The 17,428-nt window shown below is 54.4% G+C and overlaps 7 protein-coding genes across 7 annotated transcripts; 4 read left to right on the forward strand and 3 right to left on the reverse strand.

Moving 5' to 3' along the window:
- Positions 1–729: 729 nt before the first annotated feature.
- Positions 730–3,516, reverse strand: BO97DRAFT_405383 (geranylgeranyl pyrophosphate synthase). Its single transcript, XM_025695171.1, has 3 exons — positions 2,822–3,516; positions 2,522–2,768; positions 730–2,470 (listed from the first exon to the last, which is right to left on the reverse strand). The coding sequence occupies exons 1-3, from the start codon at positions 3,231–3,233 to the stop codon at positions 901–903; spliced, it is 2,229 nt and encodes a 742-aa protein (XP_025551509.1). The 5' UTR covers positions 3,234–3,516; the 3' UTR covers positions 730–900.
- Positions 3,393–3,975, forward strand: BO97DRAFT_56217 (uncharacterized protein). Its single transcript, XM_025700906.1, has one exon. It carries the CDS (start codon positions 3,551–3,553, stop codon positions 3,917–3,919), a length of 369 nt encoding a protein of 122 aa, XP_025551510.1. The 5' UTR covers positions 3,393–3,550; the 3' UTR covers positions 3,920–3,975.
- A 2,125-nt stretch (positions 3,976–6,100) lies between these two features.
- BO97DRAFT_451536 (uncharacterized protein) lies at positions 6,101–7,519 on the forward strand. Its single transcript, XM_025698986.1, has one exon. It carries the CDS (start codon positions 6,213–6,215, stop codon positions 7,392–7,394), a length of 1,182 nt encoding a protein of 393 aa, XP_025551511.1. The 5' UTR covers positions 6,101–6,212; the 3' UTR covers positions 7,395–7,519.
- A 528-nt stretch (positions 7,520–8,047) lies between these two features.
- BO97DRAFT_451542 (ThrRS/AlaRS common domain-containing protein) lies at positions 8,048–9,137 on the forward strand (the record flags this gene model as incomplete). Its single annotated transcript, XM_025698987.1, has 1 exon — positions 8,048–9,137. A coding segment is annotated over one exon (828 nt), but the record flags the coding sequence as incomplete, so codon positions are not given.
- An 84-nt stretch (positions 9,138–9,221) lies between these two features.
- BO97DRAFT_470261 (alpha/beta hydrolase) lies at positions 9,222–10,020 on the reverse strand (the record flags this gene model as incomplete). The annotated part of the gene is made up of 2 exons (XM_025699932.1): positions 9,222–9,551; positions 9,613–10,020. The coding sequence occupies 2 exons, from the start codon at positions 10,018–10,020 to the stop codon at positions 9,222–9,224; spliced, it is 738 nt and encodes a 245-aa protein (XP_025551513.1).
- Positions 10,021–10,896: 876 nt separating this feature from the next.
- BO97DRAFT_451548 (histidine phosphatase family protein) lies at positions 10,897–13,089 on the forward strand. Its single transcript, XM_025698988.1, has 4 exons — positions 10,897–12,138; positions 12,189–12,306; positions 12,353–12,457; positions 12,535–13,089. Exons 1-4 carry the CDS (start codon positions 11,349–11,351, stop codon positions 12,968–12,970), a joined length of 1,449 nt encoding a protein of 482 aa, XP_025551514.1. The 5' UTR covers positions 10,897–11,348; the 3' UTR covers positions 12,971–13,089.
- Positions 13,090–13,099: 10 nt separating this feature from the next.
- BO97DRAFT_56241 (uncharacterized protein) lies at positions 13,100–15,119 on the reverse strand. Its single transcript, XM_025700907.1, has 5 exons — positions 14,554–15,119; positions 14,398–14,505; positions 13,966–14,348; positions 13,846–13,910; positions 13,100–13,685 (listed from the first exon to the last, which is right to left on the reverse strand). Exons 1-5 carry the CDS (start codon positions 14,704–14,706, stop codon positions 13,174–13,176), a joined length of 1,221 nt encoding a protein of 406 aa, XP_025551515.1. The 5' UTR covers positions 14,707–15,119; the 3' UTR covers positions 13,100–13,173.
- Between the last annotated feature and the right edge of the window lie 2,309 nt (positions 15,120–17,428).

Below are 17,428 nucleotides of genomic sequence, written 5' to 3' on the forward strand. Positions count from 1 at the left end.
GGAGGAGGAGGAGGAGGAGGAGGAGGAGGAGGAAGCAGAGGTGGATCCGGGCAGGGAGCGGAGGGAAAGGGAGGGAAGGGGGTTGTTATGAGTTGCATTGACTTGTTGGATGGGGTACGCCTTCTCTTGCATTATCAAAGCTGAGGTGGATGCTTGATTCCTGAGTGACCGGAACGGGACCTAGCTCAGAGAGATGCTGTCGTGCAGCTGAAGGTATCCCGGCACGATCGACGTCGTCTATGCGGCGAATACCTTCTATTTCAAATTCGGGGCTGGGCCCTCCCTTGCTCAAGTGCGCGACGCGATCCTGCCGCAGCGCTTCCGGACGATGCGCTCGTTGAAGATCATGGTCGGTTTTGCGTACCCAGGGGCTTCGCTGCTAGCATCACTGGGCTTCGCACCTGAGTGGAACGAATTGTGGCAGGTGATTTCAGATATGCAAGGGCCGCAGCAGCTACATGTTGCGTTCCATGTATACCAAGGAGAAGACGCGAACAAAATCAAAGGAGACGGAGAACCGCATATTGGAGCCCATCGTGCAGGTGGCCGGCATGAAGGATTCCAAGGACTTCGCGACATGGCCGAGTCACGAAGAGTGGACGCAGGCGCCGTTCGAATTGGTACGACCTAAGTCCTAGTCGTGGACAGATGTAGACAAGAGGCACCGGCGCTGTTACGCCAACTACAAGAACTACGTCTACGAATCAAACACTATCTCGGAATGTTTTGAACGTATATACATTTTGGTAACCGATCATCACTCATAGCGCATTCTATATTACAAACAAACATCATAAGTCATAGATCATGCCTGTGTAAAGAGAGGGTTGACATAGGAAAGAAACAAGAGTCACAAAAGGGGTCATTAGGGCATCATTAGTCGTCGGGTATCAGTCTTCCTCACAGAGAAGTCGGGATGGGCAGCTCGCTCAAGGACTTCACCAGACCCCGGAGGGCGGGGTTCAGCTCCTCAGCGGCCGCTTCCAGCTCAGTCACCGTCTTGGTCACCTCGCGTCCAAGCTGGCGGATCAGATCGTATGTGGCCTGCAAGGCCCCGGTGCGGTGCAGCAGATCCAGGATCTGGGTCTTGCTTTCCGTCGACAAGGGCGCATTTTCGGCCTTCTGCCGGTAAATACCCAGGATGACCGTCTTGGCGGCCGAGTCCAAGTTGCAGCACCGCACGATCGGGTAAACGATCTTGCCATGGTCCAGGTCCTCGCCGCTGCCGAGCAGGCCGAGATATTCATGGCGGATCTGGTACCAGCGACCGAGCAGCTTGGCCAGGGGCTCAAAGTCCAGAGAAGAACCTTCCATGCTGGCAGCCTGCATGAGACGCACGAGCAAGCGGAAAGTGGAGCCTGACTTCTGATCCACCATGGTCAGGTACTCTTGCTCAGACGGGGACTGGTAGGTAGTGCGCCAGTCCAAGTCCCACGATTGGCCAATAAAGCGGGCCTCGAGCTCTTCCAGCAGACCGTCCAGCATACCAGGGCACTTCAGGCTGTTGACGATCTTGGCCACGCGCACGAAGGTGTATGCCGCACTGTTCATGCACTGAGCCCGGCCAAAGACCTGGTGGGCCGGGGTGCGCTGGCTGCGGTGGGTCGCATTGTCCTGAATGTCCGCCAGCATGTGGGTGGAGTCCTGCAGTTCGTTCATGATCTGCTTGATGTAGGTCAAAGGGCGGTTGGGAACTTGCAGCCAGCCGTTGAGTGCGCTAAGCAGCTCGCTCTGCAAGTCGGTGATGGCAATAGATCTCATGTAGCCAGCCGGAGCCAACAAGGGCAGAGTGTTGAGTTGAACGATCGGAGCAGGCTCTTCCACCAAAGGTGTCCAGACGGCCACATCTTGGGGCTCCTCGGGCTGAGCCGCTTCCTCCACATGTTCGGCTTCTTGCTCCTGGCCCCGCTCCTCTTCATCTTCATCTTCCTCCTCCTCCTCCTCCTCCTCCTCCTCTTCATCTTCGTCCTCTTCCTCATCGTCAGCGTTGGCGTCTCCTTCGGAGTTGTCCTCTGCGGTGGAGGCATTCTCCTCCTCATCCTCCTCTTCATCCTCACTCTCCTCGACTGTGTCAGGAACGGCATAGCGGGGGGTGTTCTTAGACCAGTAGTGGATACCGGCCAGAGACGAGCCAAGCACTTCCATCCACTTGCGCAGCTTGGGAGCCAGGTCCGGGTTGGCCTGGTAGAGTGCCTCCCGACGCTTGACAAATTCTTGCTCATTCTGAATGATGAGCTCCTTCGTCTTGGCAACAGCATCCTCCTCCGACATGTTCTGGTGTTGCATCAGGAACAGAATGACGTTGGCTACGGGGCGCTTCTTGGACTCCCGCTTCTCCTTGGACCAGCTGTAGTAGTCGTTGGTAAAGAACATGGTGCGCTCGGCGGCATCGAGAGCATCTCTCACGATGGCCTGGTCTTCCTTGCCCAGGCGGGTTCCGTGAGCGAAGCCCATCAAGGTCCAGTACACACTGCAATGTTCATCAGCATTGGTTTAATCGGGAGGATAACAAGAGACTTACTCAATGCCGGCGTTGAGACGTCTGCGGGCCACGTAGTCGTCGAGGTTGGCGCAGTTCTCCGCGGTGGGAACCTCGGGTGTTACCAGCCAATTGCTCCGATAGCTATCAATGATCTCGTGTCCATCAATCTCTTTCTCCGTGATCTCCGCCACAGCCTTTTCCAGCAGCTTTCTTCTGGCTTCGGCGCGGGGCGATTCCACGTGCTCCTCGGGCTTATCCGTCGTCTGTCCGTTCAATTTCCCCTGGGCTATAGGCAGCAGGTTAGCTAAGGCCGGTTATCCATGATTGGGCATCACGTACCATCATGCAGGCTGCCGAGTTCGGTCAAGTAGGCGACTAGTTCCAGCCGCTCAGGCAAACATTCGGGGTAGAGGAAGCTGGCGTAGTTGCCGACGGGGCAGGACAGGTAGCTGGTGGGCTCCTTGCCCTCCTCGGAGTTGAGAGTGGCAGTCAAGTCCTGCACGAAGCGGTCACTGCCGCGTTGGGCGACATGGTCGTACTTGTGAATGCGGGGGACGAGGGTGGTGAAGCAGCCCTGCAGCTGCTCTTCACTGACGGAGAGGGGCTGCGAGTGGGCCCAGATCTCAATGGGGTCGCTAACGGTCTGGGTTGGGGAGCTCGGCTCGGATTGTGCCGCAGAGAGGATCTGCACGGCGCTGCTCTTGCTTCTTCTCCGCTTGTGGGATAGGATGTGCGAGTATGACTTGAACATTGGTGTGGCGTGGGATGCGAGGGCGCAAGGAGAACCAACAACGACGAAAGCGATAAAAGAAGAGGTTTGATGACCTGTATACCGACCAGGTCTATAAGATGAAGCGAATCCACGAAGGAAAAGCAAGATGATGAGGGAAGAAAAGAGAGAAGCTCAGACAGACGATGGACAGTCAGTCATATATAGCCGAGGGGCTCCTCTCCGCTTGGGCCATGTCCCCTCTTCCAAGGAAGCAAAAAAAAAGTCGCTAGCAAAGGCACTGGGCAAAGTCAGCCCATGGCAGAATTTTTTTTTATTTTTTTTTTTCGCCTCTTCAAATGAGTAGCGATAAGGCCAGCATGGACCTCAAGCTGGTCCGACAAAGGCGCAAGAGAGCATTGGAGCTTCGAAGGAGGCAAGAAGCTAAGGTAGAATGGGGGAAGCTGATTGGCAGTGGAGCAGCGGCTACGGGCGTTCGTTCCGATTTAGTTTCCCGCCGGCTGCTCTTTCGTTCTCTTTTGTTCTTCACCGCTTCAATTCCTTTTGCGCCCCGGCCGAGGATCCCAGAGAGTCGATGCCATTGGGCCAGCTCGACGCCCAGCCCAGCGATGACGATATCGATGGAGATCCCCTTCATCTGTCTCTGGCAATGGTGTCGTTGGGTCTCCCTGGGTCGGGATTTGCTGGATGCGTTGGTTGGTTTCTGATGGCAGTCCGAAGAAACAACGAGGGGGAAGACAAAGATGTGGGGGAGGGAAGTAAGTCAAGGGAGGAGAAGGAAAGGAAAGACGCGTCGGAGAGTAAGTAAAGTATGAGACCGATATGGTTTCGTGGTTGCTGACGTGGATACCTTGATTAGCATGACAGCCAATGCGATAGACCAGGGGTCCTACTGGAGTAAGGTATGTACTGTACTGTAGTGCGTACTGGAGATCATCCAAGCTCTTCAGATTCGGAGTAAGTTTTTCACTGGACTGAAATCGATGGATTGTCAAGCATGACAAGAAGGAATGATGCGATGAAGTGGGGGAGTGGAGAGAGAGAGAGAAAAGACGTGAAGGAGATTGGCTGGTCACGTGCCCCACATCCCTCCCAATCCGGCATTCTGTCAACAAACCGGAAATTCTCTTCGCTTCACGAGTCTCTCTTTGCTGTCTGTCTCCCCTCCAACCGTTGCACTTGCATTTCCCTTCCTCATGCTCATGCACCTCTAGGCAAGAAGGAAAAAGAAAATTTTCATGGTGGGGCATGCCGGTAGATCAAACCGCCCAGCATCCCACTTTCTTTCCTCCCCCCTCCCAAGAGAGTAAGAGAGTGAGGCTGGTGGTGGTAGATAGTAGATACATCTTGACCACCAGAAGGATTTTGGCCCCATCCACCTGCTAGATCACACTACACTACAGCAAGAGGATTGATTGAGTCACTACTTACTAGACAACCAGGTTACCAGGGTATCTGGTCTGGTGTGATCATCTGAGATTAATCCCACCGCGGCGCATAGACCGGAAATAGAACAGACCCGTTCTGCGATAAGCTGATCGCCGCACGATCGCCGTCATGCATTGCTCGGTTGACCCTCCGGCTTCTGATGCCACTATACCGCTTTCGACCACTCGCTTGTCGCTACAATAGAGTTTCTTGTATACTTTTGGGCATCACAGGGTACGACCTCGGAGTACTCTCAGAGTGCCTATAAACCACCACATCTGCGCCCCTTGAAGACGATTTGCCACCACCACGAAGATCTTGGGCAACCTCAATGTGGGAACACGTCGTCTCGAGATGTCGATTTGGATTACACGATCGATATCAATCTCAGTGTCGATTCTTGTGCGAGCACGGCAGGAAAAGTAAAGTTCGAGCTTGTGTACTCGGCCCTCGTGGCCATTGGTCGCAGCTAGAGTCAGGTGAAGGGATTTTAGATGCGAACATTGCGCGTGGAACCCACCCTGCTAAACACTAAACCTTTGTCTGCTAGCGTTCGAGGCAAATCGCATTGATGAGGCTTGGCTGGAGTGAAAACTGAAAAGACAATGGACTGAATCATTAGCTAGGCAGTTAACTGACTAGTTAGGGCTGTAGGTGGCTGACAAAGCATTGCATCACGGGCGAATGGATGGCCCCAGGCAGACGTCGGATGAGCGGTCAAGGAAGGGTTGACAGGACGAAGGGAGGGGCATCAGCCTCGTATCTTCCACTGTTTTCTTTCTTGGACATCTCCACAATGCCATTGCTGTCCAGCAAGCAATGAGCTTGAAACGCTGGGGCTGCGGACCTTGGAGGTAGGCAGCTCCGATACTTCGTGGACTGTTCATTCATGTTGTACTCATCAAGTCAGGGACTCTCTCCGTCTTCAGTATGCATTCCTGAGCAATGCTCCTTGTTCAGGCGAGCGAAAGGCAAGAGTCAATCCCAGCGGTCCTCTCTTAGAGTGGGAAACTCCATCTGCAATCTTCTTGCACCAAACCCTGTCTTTTACCATGACAGAGAGGGCCGCTGGGATTGACCCTTCCCTATTGCTCGCTTGAATTAGCAACATTGCTACCAAGGAAGCGCACAACCAAATAAGCATCTTATTTCAATAACAACTTCCACAGAAACATATTCGTTCATCAGAAACCTACAGTCAGTGACTATAGTGCCATCAATCCTGGAAGATTCCCTGGACCTCTCCGAACAAGCCTTCATCATGACCAACAATTCGACTCGACTGCCGCGCACCGTATACTGGGGACGGAATTTCCAAACAGCGGCACTTTACGGCGGCCCTTGACACCGGCTTGATATCGGGGATCGTAACCATTTCAGAGTGTCTAGTGATAACTTCCGGGAAACACACCTTGACAAAGGCGCCGTGTCTAGTATAAATAATTCACACACCAACGATCCATAGCTCTCTCATTTTACTTCTTGCGCATCCCTCGTTGGCGTCAGTCTGTATTAGTTAGATAGCCGCCTGATTGTTTTGTCTACCATATCATTACCGTTTGTGAAAGGAGAATGTCAACACCATGGAGCGGTGATTTGAGCGGCATGGCCGAACGAGAGCTCAACAATTTGGCCGTGTGGTCTGAGATGCTCGATATGGATGCAATCGGACCGAGCTTGCTGCAACACATCTCTGAGAGCTTGACTGAGCCGGCGAGGCAGATGCTGCAGCCGGTGTTCACTCCTCAAGGAGAGTCTGTGTCCAGCCCACGATTACACGACTTTGCAGCGGCGATGCGCTGCCTTCGTACAGACATGACTGCATGGAGCATTGCGAAGCTTGAAATCCTGGCCTCTAGCTTCGACCCGATATTTTCGCAATTCCCACGTCGCCTGCGCATTGAAGGCTCCCGCGCGGGTCCGAATACCCCATTCTACCGTCGAACGCCCGGCCAGTCGATCTGGAACTCAATGGGTTTGCCAGAGATACGCAAGCTGCGAGACCTGATCCGGTACGCGTTTACCAACGTCAACGAGTTTGAGTTTGTGCTCGGACCCGAGGGTGCCCAGTTCAACGATATGGTCAATCCCGGGGATGTGCCCAGAATCATCTTTGACATCCTGAACAGCGTGCAGCGTCCAGTCAGGGCGCTGTATTTTGTGATGGAGGACAGCAGCTGGTACGTACAGCACAACGATGATTTTTACGCCCCGATGCTGAGCCAGAGGGTGTTGGAGAGCCTTGAGACCGTCGTGATCCAGTGGCCGTACTTCCCAGTGGACTTCGAACACCCGATGTTCGGCTTGTTCCAGAACCTCTTCCACAGCCCGCTTCAGCACTTGACCCTGGAGGGCAAAGGACTGGACTACCTTTTCCCATCCGTGCAAGCAGCCCTTTTCGCGCTGCCCTCGGCGGGATGCGGCCTGCGGTCGTTGACCCTCAAAGGCTTGTACGTGTCCGACCATGACATGTGCGCTTTGATCCCCAAAGTGCCGGTGCTCGCATCACTCACACTGGAAGACGTCCACTTCAACGGCAGGTGGCCGGATTTCCTGCACACCCTGAGCAATATGTGCCCATACCTGTCGGAGTACAACTTCACCGATGTTTTGTGCTGTGGGGTCTTCGAGTGGCCGCGTCCTCCCTTGATGAGTTCGAGCTACCGAGGACTTCCACCAGATACTCACATGGACTTGCTCGCCCTGGCCGAGCTTCACAGTCGTCATCATCTACGCGGCGCTTGGGGAGTGTAAAAGACCTACCTCCTAGATTCACAGTTACTTTCTGTTTGTCTTGCTAATTCGTCACCTCTAGGTATGCGGCTTGGGTACGATCAGCTTCAGCTGCACAACACCAAAACAACGAAAAACAAATCAACACAGGAAATGTATCATATATCGAATTAAAGCTTCAGTAAACTGTGAAAAAATGACAGCAGATCCATCCTGACGAGGTACGCGGCCGCTTTTTCTCCCCGATCGGGTAATTTCTTATCTGATCATGGATACATGTATCGGATAATCCCATCTCTCTTCCAGTTCACCTGAATTACAGCCTAGTGTATTAGCTATCTTCCTCAAGAGGTATCTCCCTTAGACCTATCAGGTACATCAATCCTATGACTCGAGATACACATCTAGTAGCCCAACTCCTAGCAGCAATACACATCCGATGCTCGGCAGCCGAGGTCCAACTAATCGGAAGGGACGGACTCCACCTGCCCAAAGCAGTGTGCGGGAGCGAGACATGACTCCCGCCGATGATTCACCCGCGGATTTAAAGATAAGATCCCAAGTATAGATACCAATCAGTTCAGCCCTCACTTTGTCATACTAAATTCGCATCACTATCACCACCACCATGGTTAGTACCACTTTCCATTCCATACACAGCATACCCCAATTAATCACCGCAGACCTCCACGGAAGCCCTCTACCTGGACGACGCCACGCTCGTCACCACGACGACCACCGTCCTCTCCTATCAACCCATCTCAGCACTGAGCGACCAAGACCGATCGCTAGCCAAGAACATCCCCCCGGAAGACTACGCCCTCACGACCCGCCAAACAGTCTTCTACCCGCAAGGCGGCGGGCAACCCAGCGACACGGGCGTGATCCTGGTTGCAGACAACACCAGCACCGACCACCCTTCCACCTTCGAAGTACACCTCGTCCGCAAGACGGCGGATGGCAGTATTCTGCACTTCGGGCACTTCATCCCTCCCGCCACCGCACTCCCCCTCACCATCGGCCAATCAGTAACCCAGACCATCGACGCAGTCAAACGCAACTACCACTCCCGCCTACACACAGCAGGGCACATCATCGGACTAGCGATGCGACTGCTGGCGCCGCAGCTGGGCGAGCGGAAGAAAGTGAAAGCCAACCACGCGCCGCGCGAGGCCTGCATGGAGTTCGAGGGGCTGCTGTACAACGAGCACAAGCCGCTGATCGAGGGCAAGGTCAACGAGCTCGTGCAGCGCGCGCTCCCCGTCACCATCGCCTGGTGGGAGGAGAGTGAGATCCAGAAGGCGGAGCTGAATATGGTTGAGGGGTTGCAGCTGGGTGGCGATGGGCGCGTGCGCATCGCGGAGATCGCCGATCTGGATGCTAACCCCTGTGGTGGTACGCATGTCGCGCATACCGGCTTGACGGGGTATATTACCATCCGGAAGATAAGTCGCCAGAAGGGGGTTACGAAGTTGTCGTATGAGGTGCCTGTGGAGATCTAGGGGAGGGAAAATTATGGGATGTGTATGAAGGAACTGCTTGCATTGGTAGTTGGTGGGGTTGGGGTTGAGAGAATGTAAGTATACGGATGATCGTAATAATATATGGTTTTTTGGTAAGCGTACTATACTTCTGCATTCCAGATTTGAGCATCATAGTATTTGAGGGAATGGTGCGCATGATTGAGCTGGTGACTGCGCTATCGCCGGGGTCGCATCTGGTCTTGAAGGCGGGTTTTTTGATCGCTATTCAAATCTCAGAGTAAGGAGATAAAAAGATGTTGGTATGGGATGATATCATGTACAAGATACGGACTTGATTACATCGATGCTGGTAGCAAACCCGCACTCACGCCAGACTTCGTTTCACAAAAGCAGCCACAGGCGCGGAATCAACCAGCCACGGCGAATGGCCCGTGGCAATGGTTTCAGTGGTGATCTGGGCCCCCTTCGAGCGGGCTTTCTTCACCATCAACTGCTGGACGAAGAGAGGAATGGCACGGTCATTCTCGCACAGGAGATAGGCGCTAGGGATGCGGGTGTAGGCGGCACTGGAGGCGGACGAGATCTTGGTCGCCCAGGCGTGCGGACGAAGAGTCTGGGCCCATTGCTCGCCGTCGGGGACATCGTGGAAAAAGAGGCTGTAGGGGTTGACGGCGGTGACGGTGCCGTTGGCTTCCTGCCCGTGGGGTGAGCCGGGGATTTCGGGAGGAAGAGGAAAGAATGAAAGAATGGCTTACATCGCGGTCATACCAGTCGGGAGGAACTCCGCCAAAGGCTCCAATAAGGCTCTCGCCAACGTCAGGGATGAAGGCCGAGATGAAGATCAATTTGGTCACCCCTCTGGTCTCGCCGGTCGCTTGTCTTTCGGTCTTGCTGAGGCCGTCCAGGGCGCTGTTCACGGGTAGTCCGGACCAGCTGTGCGAGATGACGACGACATCCTTGCCCGCGCTAACTTCCTGCTCGACCAGGGTCCGGAGTGCGTCGATATCGGGCTGCAGGTCTTGGACGCTGGTGGCCTGTTGGATCGAGGGGAAGGCGACAGTATGGGTGGTGTGGCCGGGGAAGTGAGTGGCCAGGGATTCAAAGGCCGTGGGCGGGTACCAGGCCCCAGGACAGAAGATCAGGGTGGGATTAGAGGAAGCCATTGGCCAGGGGTCAGGGTAGGGTATAGAGGATAGCAAGGGGCAAACCGGGACTGACAGGCGGCATTATATAAATAAAACTATCTCTTGGCCGCTGACAAGCACGTCCCAAAGTGCGCCTTGGCTTGTTGGGGGCCATAAATGAGGGCCCGTAGCCGATCTGACCAATTGTATAACCCTATCTACAATCATGTATTTTTTTTTAGCAAAGCGGCTGCTTCTCCATCTCGTCATGGTTTTGAGGGTGGTAGTGAGGGATATCTCGCTGCTCGCATGAGCCAATATCACATTGCGCTGTGCGTCATTTGAGGAGTTCTAGACTAGACGGTCAATTCTCAGACAGACCAGTGACTTATGCAACCCTATAGGGCTGTGGTTGGTCTATTGCCAATCCTTGGCCAGCAGCAGGGCACGTGGGCCGATTGGGGCCTGTCCGACGAACTTTGAGGATCGGATTTAATGCAGAAGAAATTGCTTATCTGATGTCAGGTGTCTTGGCCGTGCGAGCTTTAGATCGAATGGCCGACACCAAGCTTTGACTAGAAAGCTTGCTTCTCGAGATTTTTGGGGGCAATACGAGCTGGTACCATCAACCCGGCCGGCAGATGTTCACTCAACCTACCATTAACTTTCGTAGGCAGGAGAAAATAACATCATTCCCCCTTCATATCAAAACAGGCAGATATGAACAGGTGCTTGCCTTTCCCTGTCTTGCACCGATCCGTACCCTGGGCAAGTAGCAGAGGATGCATCGCCGAGAATCGCCAGGAAACAGGTTTGCTTACAGATTCCTCAAACAGGGATAGTGCAATATTGCTAGACATGGCCCACTCAAATTCTCTCGGCCAATGGCTCAGCAAATCACTAACACGCCTTGGCTTCCCCGCGTGCGATTCGCATCTCTCCGTCGGCCGCCGCCGGGATGACACCCGCACCCTCGATGTCACTCGCGGTATCTCGTCCGCATCAAGTCTGAGGGCGACACCTCACAATACCTGGTGGTTATGACCGGCACGACAGCAGAGGGGAACTTCGAATCACTTTGGGATGAAAGGCACGTTTTCACTCCATGGCCTCTGTCAGTGGTCAATATGCACCTTTCTCCATCGTCGGAGATGCAATTGACCGGGTCAGACGGCCTTTGCAGGGGAATAACTCCCCGGTTGATGCGGGCAGTAGCCGAGATGCAGGCTATATAAGGGCTATCCAGCTCGCGTAAAATCCACAAAAAGAGTCCTCAGACAACAGCTGGACAACAAGAGCTCGCCAGCTTGCGGATTTCCTGCTTCAAAACTGCTCCTCCCCTCTGCCTCTTGTGGCCGTTCATCCCAATGCCCTCTTCTTCTGTGATCCTTCGGGCTGCCTACGCCCTAGGCCTCGCGACGGGAACGTCAGCCTTTTCCTACCCAGCCGCCATCCCTCAGTCAACTCAAGAGAAGCAATTTTCCCAAGAATTCCGTGATGGATACAGTATCCTGAAGCACTACGGAGGCAATGGCCCGTACTCGGAGCGAGTTTCCTACGGCATTGCCCGTGATCCCCCCACCGGCTGTGCAGTCGACCAAGTCATCATGGTCAAGCGTCACGGCGAGCGGTACCCTTCCCCCGGAGCTGGCGAAGGCATCGAAGCTACTTTGGACAAGGTCTACTCGGCCAACGTCTCCGAATGGAAGGGCGACCTTGCCTTCCTCAAAGACTGGACCTACTATGTGCCCAACGAATGCTACTACAACGCCGAGACCACCAGCGGGCCCTACGCGGGCTTGCTGGATGCATACATTCACGGGAACGAGTACAAGGCTCGCTACGGCCACCTCTGGGACGGCGAGTCGGTGCTGCCTTTCTTCAGCAGTGGCTACAGCCGGGTCATCAACACGGCGCGCAAGTTCGGCGAGGGCTTCTTCGGATACAATTACTCGACCAGCGCCGCCCTCAACATCATCTCCGAGTCGGAGACCGTAGGCGCCAACAGCCTAACCCCATCATGCGACGTGGACAACGACACCTCGGTCTGCGATAAGCTCACCAACCTAATGCCGCAGTTCAAGGTCGCCGCTGCGCGATTGAACGCCCAGAACCCGGGCCTGGCACTCAACGAGACCGACGTCTACTACCTGATGAGTATGCTCCCCAACTCCCATCCAAGAACTCTTGCTAAGCAGTGTGTGCAGCCATGGCATCCTTTGAACTCAACGCCCGCCCCTATTCCGACTGGATCAACGCCTTCACGCAAGACGAATGGGTCAGCTTCGGCTACGTCAACGACCTGAACTACTACTACTGCGCGGGGTACGTCGTCCAAGTCTGCGCTCTATCGCAAAGCTAATCCAGTTAGTCCCGGCGACAAGAACACGGCGGCGGTGGGAGCCGTCTACGTCAACGCCAGCCTGACGCTCCTGAACCAGGGACCCGAGGAAGCCGGGGCACTCTTCTTCAACTTGTAAGCCCACCCTCATCTCCTTCCGACTCAGCATTCATTACCCATCCCCAACAACAAACATCGGACTAACCTTCCAGCGCCCACGACACAAACATAACACCCATCCTCTCCGCCCTCGGCGTGCTCGTCCCAACCGAAGACCTCCCGCTGGACCGCATCCCCTTCGGCAACCCGTACACAACCGGCAACATCGTCCCGCAGGGCGGCCACCTGACCATCGAGCGGCTAAGCTGCAACGCGACCGCACTCTCAGCGAAGGACACCTACGTGCGCCTGGTGCTAAACGAGGCCGTCCTGCCGTTTAATGATTGTCAGTCTGGACCGGGGTACAGCTGCCCATTGGTCAACTTCACGTCGATTCTGCGGGAGAGTCTGCCCGACTACGTCTCGACATGCCGGGTGCCGAGCGCGTATCCGCAGTATCTGGATTTCTGGTGGCGGTATAACACGACCACCGAGCTGAACTATCGGACTAGTCCCATTGCGTGCCAGGAGGGGGTCAGTTTGGATTAGTTGGTTGGGGTTCGATGCTTCAATATGAAGGGTGATTCATGAAAGTTTTCCTGTCTGTACTATCGGTGCACATGGGTGTCTGCCAGAGTCCTCTACTGCACCTACTGTCCGTACACAGCAATCAAACATAACCCATTACTCAATTAGAATCTACCCATAACAACCATACACAAACAACGCCCTCCCGGAAATATAAACCGAAATCAAATCATCCCTCCCTCCGTCTGGGTGACATAGAACGACTTCTGCACCCGGACCATCCGCTCACTCCCGACGACATCATGCCCCCACTCGCCACCACCCATTCCACCCCCGGTCCCCGTCAAGTTTTCCTGACTATCGCTCATGGCCCTGGAATGCGCATGCCCATGCCCATGACTCCCAGCAACAACCGTCGTCGTCGCCGACCGCGCAATCCCCTGCATATCAGGCCGCCACGCCGCGTCGACGAGCGCGAGCTCGAGGTCCTTGTCCTTCTCAGGGCGAGAGCGCGAGAGACTCGAGAGCGGGATGCTGCCGCGGGAACGCGAGCGCGGTTTCTTGGTGGTGCCGCCGCTGCGTGAGTAGGTGTAGGTGTAGGGGGTTCCGTCAGAGGGCGGGGGGGAGTTGTGGTCGAGGAACTTGCGGAGGAGTGGACGGAGCGTCACTAGACTGCCTGCTGTGATGCCTAGTCCGAGCTCGAGGAAGGACCAGATGTCGATTTGGTAGGTTGAGTCTATTTTTGGGGGTTAGTGGAGGCCATTTCTCTCGGAGAACGCTCATATTGCGGTTATAGAATTAAGTGTGGCTGGGAAGCTGGAAAAAAAGGGGGGTCCGGGGGTTCTCCCCCGGAGCGTTATGATTGTGGTATATCATGTTTAGGGTTGGGGACGTACAGAGAAAGTCCACGTCTTTGTAGCTTGGCAGGAAAGGAATGCGGATGATGAGTGCCGTGCAGGCCCTGGGATTGATATTGTCAGTATCGTGACTTCATGGGGAAGCGAAGGGCTACGTACACACAACCCATACTCAACGTCGCGCCCAGCGCGATCTTCGTCCGCGGGTTGATCTGCAGCTTGCGCACCAGCAGGATGGGCAGCAGTCCCAACGCAAAGTCACACGCCGCGCAGATACTGCTGTACACGTACGCCACAATCAACAGCACAGACGTGTCCAGACACTTGCCGCGTCCGGTGCGCTCCCAGAACTCCGAGACCGGGTGGCACTGCAGCACCATGAAGAACCAGAAGGTGAGACCGACGCTCACCGAGGCGCAGATGACCGTCCAGAGGATGAAGCGGTGGGAGCGGCGCACGGTGAGACGGAGGAGGGCGAGGGCGATTGACACTTTAGCCACGCCTGACGCCCACATGTAGATGCATTGGCCGAGCCACCACCACTGTTTCCGTCAGTATTCGAGATTTGGTCTCCCGTGAAAAGGAACGTACAAGCATGGCGCGGTGCAGCTCGTCCATACTTCGGAAATCGATTAGCCGGCGACCGATGCCTTCCATAGCGCCGATGATGGCGCAGACAGTTAGGAAAATGTTGAGGATCTGACGGGTCAGTATTCTTTCGTTTCACTCGATCGGACGAAGACATACCGTGGCGACGACCATCAATCCATCGTCCCACCCGAATGCCTTGATCAATCGCAGTCGGACATAGCAGCGCAGGCACACTGTAATGAAGGAGATCGCCATGCACACGACGGAGACGATCAAAATCTCCTTGCTTCGCCCTTCGAGGAGCATCATACTGGCGGTAACTAGCGAATCCTTTGTTCACACTGTCATTGAATTGTGGTTGACTCTTGAGGGGAACAATTGCTTTGTCGAGCCGTGTTAGCTGCAACACGTGGTGTGAGAAGGATTGGAGACTTTTATAAAAGGTAAGAACGTTAAGGACATGTCCGGTCGATACTAGTAAGACGCGACCCGCACAGCAGCCAAAGGGTTTGAGACAAAACGCAGGTCGAGCGTGCACGCCGTAGAACCTTAACACGAATATACTTCTCGAACGGAGGTGTTGTAGGCCGGTAGAGATTCGACCAACGACTGCTACTTATAATAGTAGGATTGGGTCCTGCCCAATTGGTGACGGTCGAAGATCGGTGACTGGGCCCGATACACAGGAGAAACAATGATGTGCCCGAAGGAAGATCGACGAGCGACCTGCTGACGGGCGGGCGATGCGGAACGAGACAGTCTACTTAAATGAACTGCAACCCGCGAGGGGCAACAGGGATGCTGTGTTTGGGACGTCGAGCAGGGCCCAGTCTCGCCCGTCGGCTACCCGGTCTTCCAGGCACAATACGAGGGTTCCATGGTTCTCACGGGGCAGGGAGCAGATTAGCGAGGGGGATCGGCCATGGCGACTGACTCGAAGAGGGGAAACTCCATGGTTCGTCGCAGGATGGAAGCTACGGGGTTAGTGTCGCGCTGGCGATGTCTGGCTAAGCACGGTGTTCAGCTGGAAATCGAACTCCCTCTGGGTTAAGGCTAGTCCCAAAAATCAGGAACCACGATCGTAATAATGGGCGAGGTGGGGTAGTGGCCGGGCGTCGAGCTGATAAACAGGAGTTCCGGCTCCATTGCAGTGTCAGATCCGCTAAGAATATCCCGACTCCCGAGTGTATCAGAAACTGCCGCGACACGAGGTTATTTTGAGATGGATGGGCCCGCACGAGGTTATACAACCTTTGAGTCGCGGACTTGTGCATTTGAAGAAGTCGTGACTTGAGTATCAGCTCCTGCGTATAAGAGTCCAATAACCATATGATCTTAATCTCGAGCCGAAATCGCCAAGGGGAGAGAAGCTGAAATGCGGCGATGGCTGGACTGGAGCCGAGCTTTCTAAAGCGGATAGCTGCGGAGTGCCCTAACCAGGACTTGACTCGGTGCTTTCGCCTAGTCACTGCCTCTAACCCCAGACGAGGATAGATTGTCCTGCAAGCGATGAAACCGGCAAGAGATCTGGAGCCGAGATCCCTGCACTGGGTCGACTGAGTCGAGTCCTGGACTTCTGATAATTTATCCGCGCTGCTATATCCCGCAGCGCACCTGCCACTGCGTGGTCTGGCCGGTGAGGGTTAGTAGTTGCGATGGTGAGATTTCATCTCTTGAGTCCACCGCAAAAGAGACGGATCCAACTTAACATTGCTTAGTATATTGGTCGTGGTCTTTTCTCTGCCTTGTCTTCATGCTTCCTAGCCCAAGAAACAGCTCCTCTCGATCATTCAGTGAAAATAATTACGGTCGCTCCCAGAATCAAGCAAACAAGCCGATCGGAATTAATCTCCAGCATCTACGTCTTACCTTGTGGCAGAACCTTATTTCAGTGAATATGCAATTCTTGGGATCTGAAGCCATTCATTTGGAGAAGTTTTCTAAGCTTGTCAGAACCTGGAGTCGTGAAATGAGAGGGATTCCGTCTCTGTTTCAGGTCTCGTGCAACTGCCTGACTAGGACTAGGCCCCGTTTCGACAGATCTACTTCCACCTGGGTTTTGTTTAACAGACAGCTCTACCTCCTTTCATCACTTCACTTCAAAATGTGCTTGTGGCTGCCTTTATGGTGGTGAATGTTTGAATGCCTCCGAATATGAGATTGCGAGGAGAAAACCAACCCGACTTTGGGAGATGGTCCGATTTGAGGCAAAGCTCCGAAGATGAAGCGGGAATTCCGAGAGGCCAGCGGCACGTGATCGGCTACTTACATGATGCTAATCAGATCGAACCAGATACGTGGGAGACTGGGAGTTGAACCAGGGAGTAGACCCGGGGATCTCTATGCCAAGTTATCGATGCTTGCCTTCAATGCCAGTCGCGCGCATGAAATGGGAATGAATGGGGATAGAAAGGTAAAAATATCTGGGGAATCCGGTACCATATGGTTCCTTTGCCGAATTCCCGCTCTTTGGGGATAAACAAAAAGATAAAAATAGGAGAGGCTTGCACTCGGTCGGATTCGAACCTCCGACCTCGAAGTGCGCAGCCATTTTCACCCAAGAAAACTAATCACAGTTGTATTACTGACTGAGCGCCTGCAGCTGAGTAGCACCCAGCTCATACAATTCGACCCCATACAGATGTCAAGGCAGGACAGCCCGGCTAGTGAGTTCCGCGCCGATCTACCATAGCAGCAGTACCATGGAACGAATCGTCGAGGCCGTGGTCAGACACGAGACCTCCCGCAGCCCAGTAGACCCCGAGTTGGGTTGTCTGTGAATGTGGACGGTGTGGCCGGAGTGTCTACTGACTACCTAAATTACTACTCATTTGTTCATGGCTACAGATGTACTGCAACTGTACGGAGCACATCCCTACAGTACATGCAGCCACCAGGGTCAAAGATGCCAGCACAGCCCTGTCAGCCGCAGCCCACCCGCGCCAAGAGGGAGAAGCAAGGCTGACAGCTTGCCAAGAGGGTGTATCCCCGTTACTCAGCACTGCTGACAGCATTAAAGGCCTCGTATATT

Source organism: Aspergillus homomorphus, assembly GCF_003184865.1.
Source record: "Aspergillus homomorphus CBS 101889 unplaced genomic scaffold BO97scaffold_17, whole genome shotgun sequence".
Classification (NCBI taxonomy): Eukaryota; Fungi; Ascomycota; class Eurotiomycetes; order Eurotiales; family Aspergillaceae; genus Aspergillus; species Aspergillus homomorphus.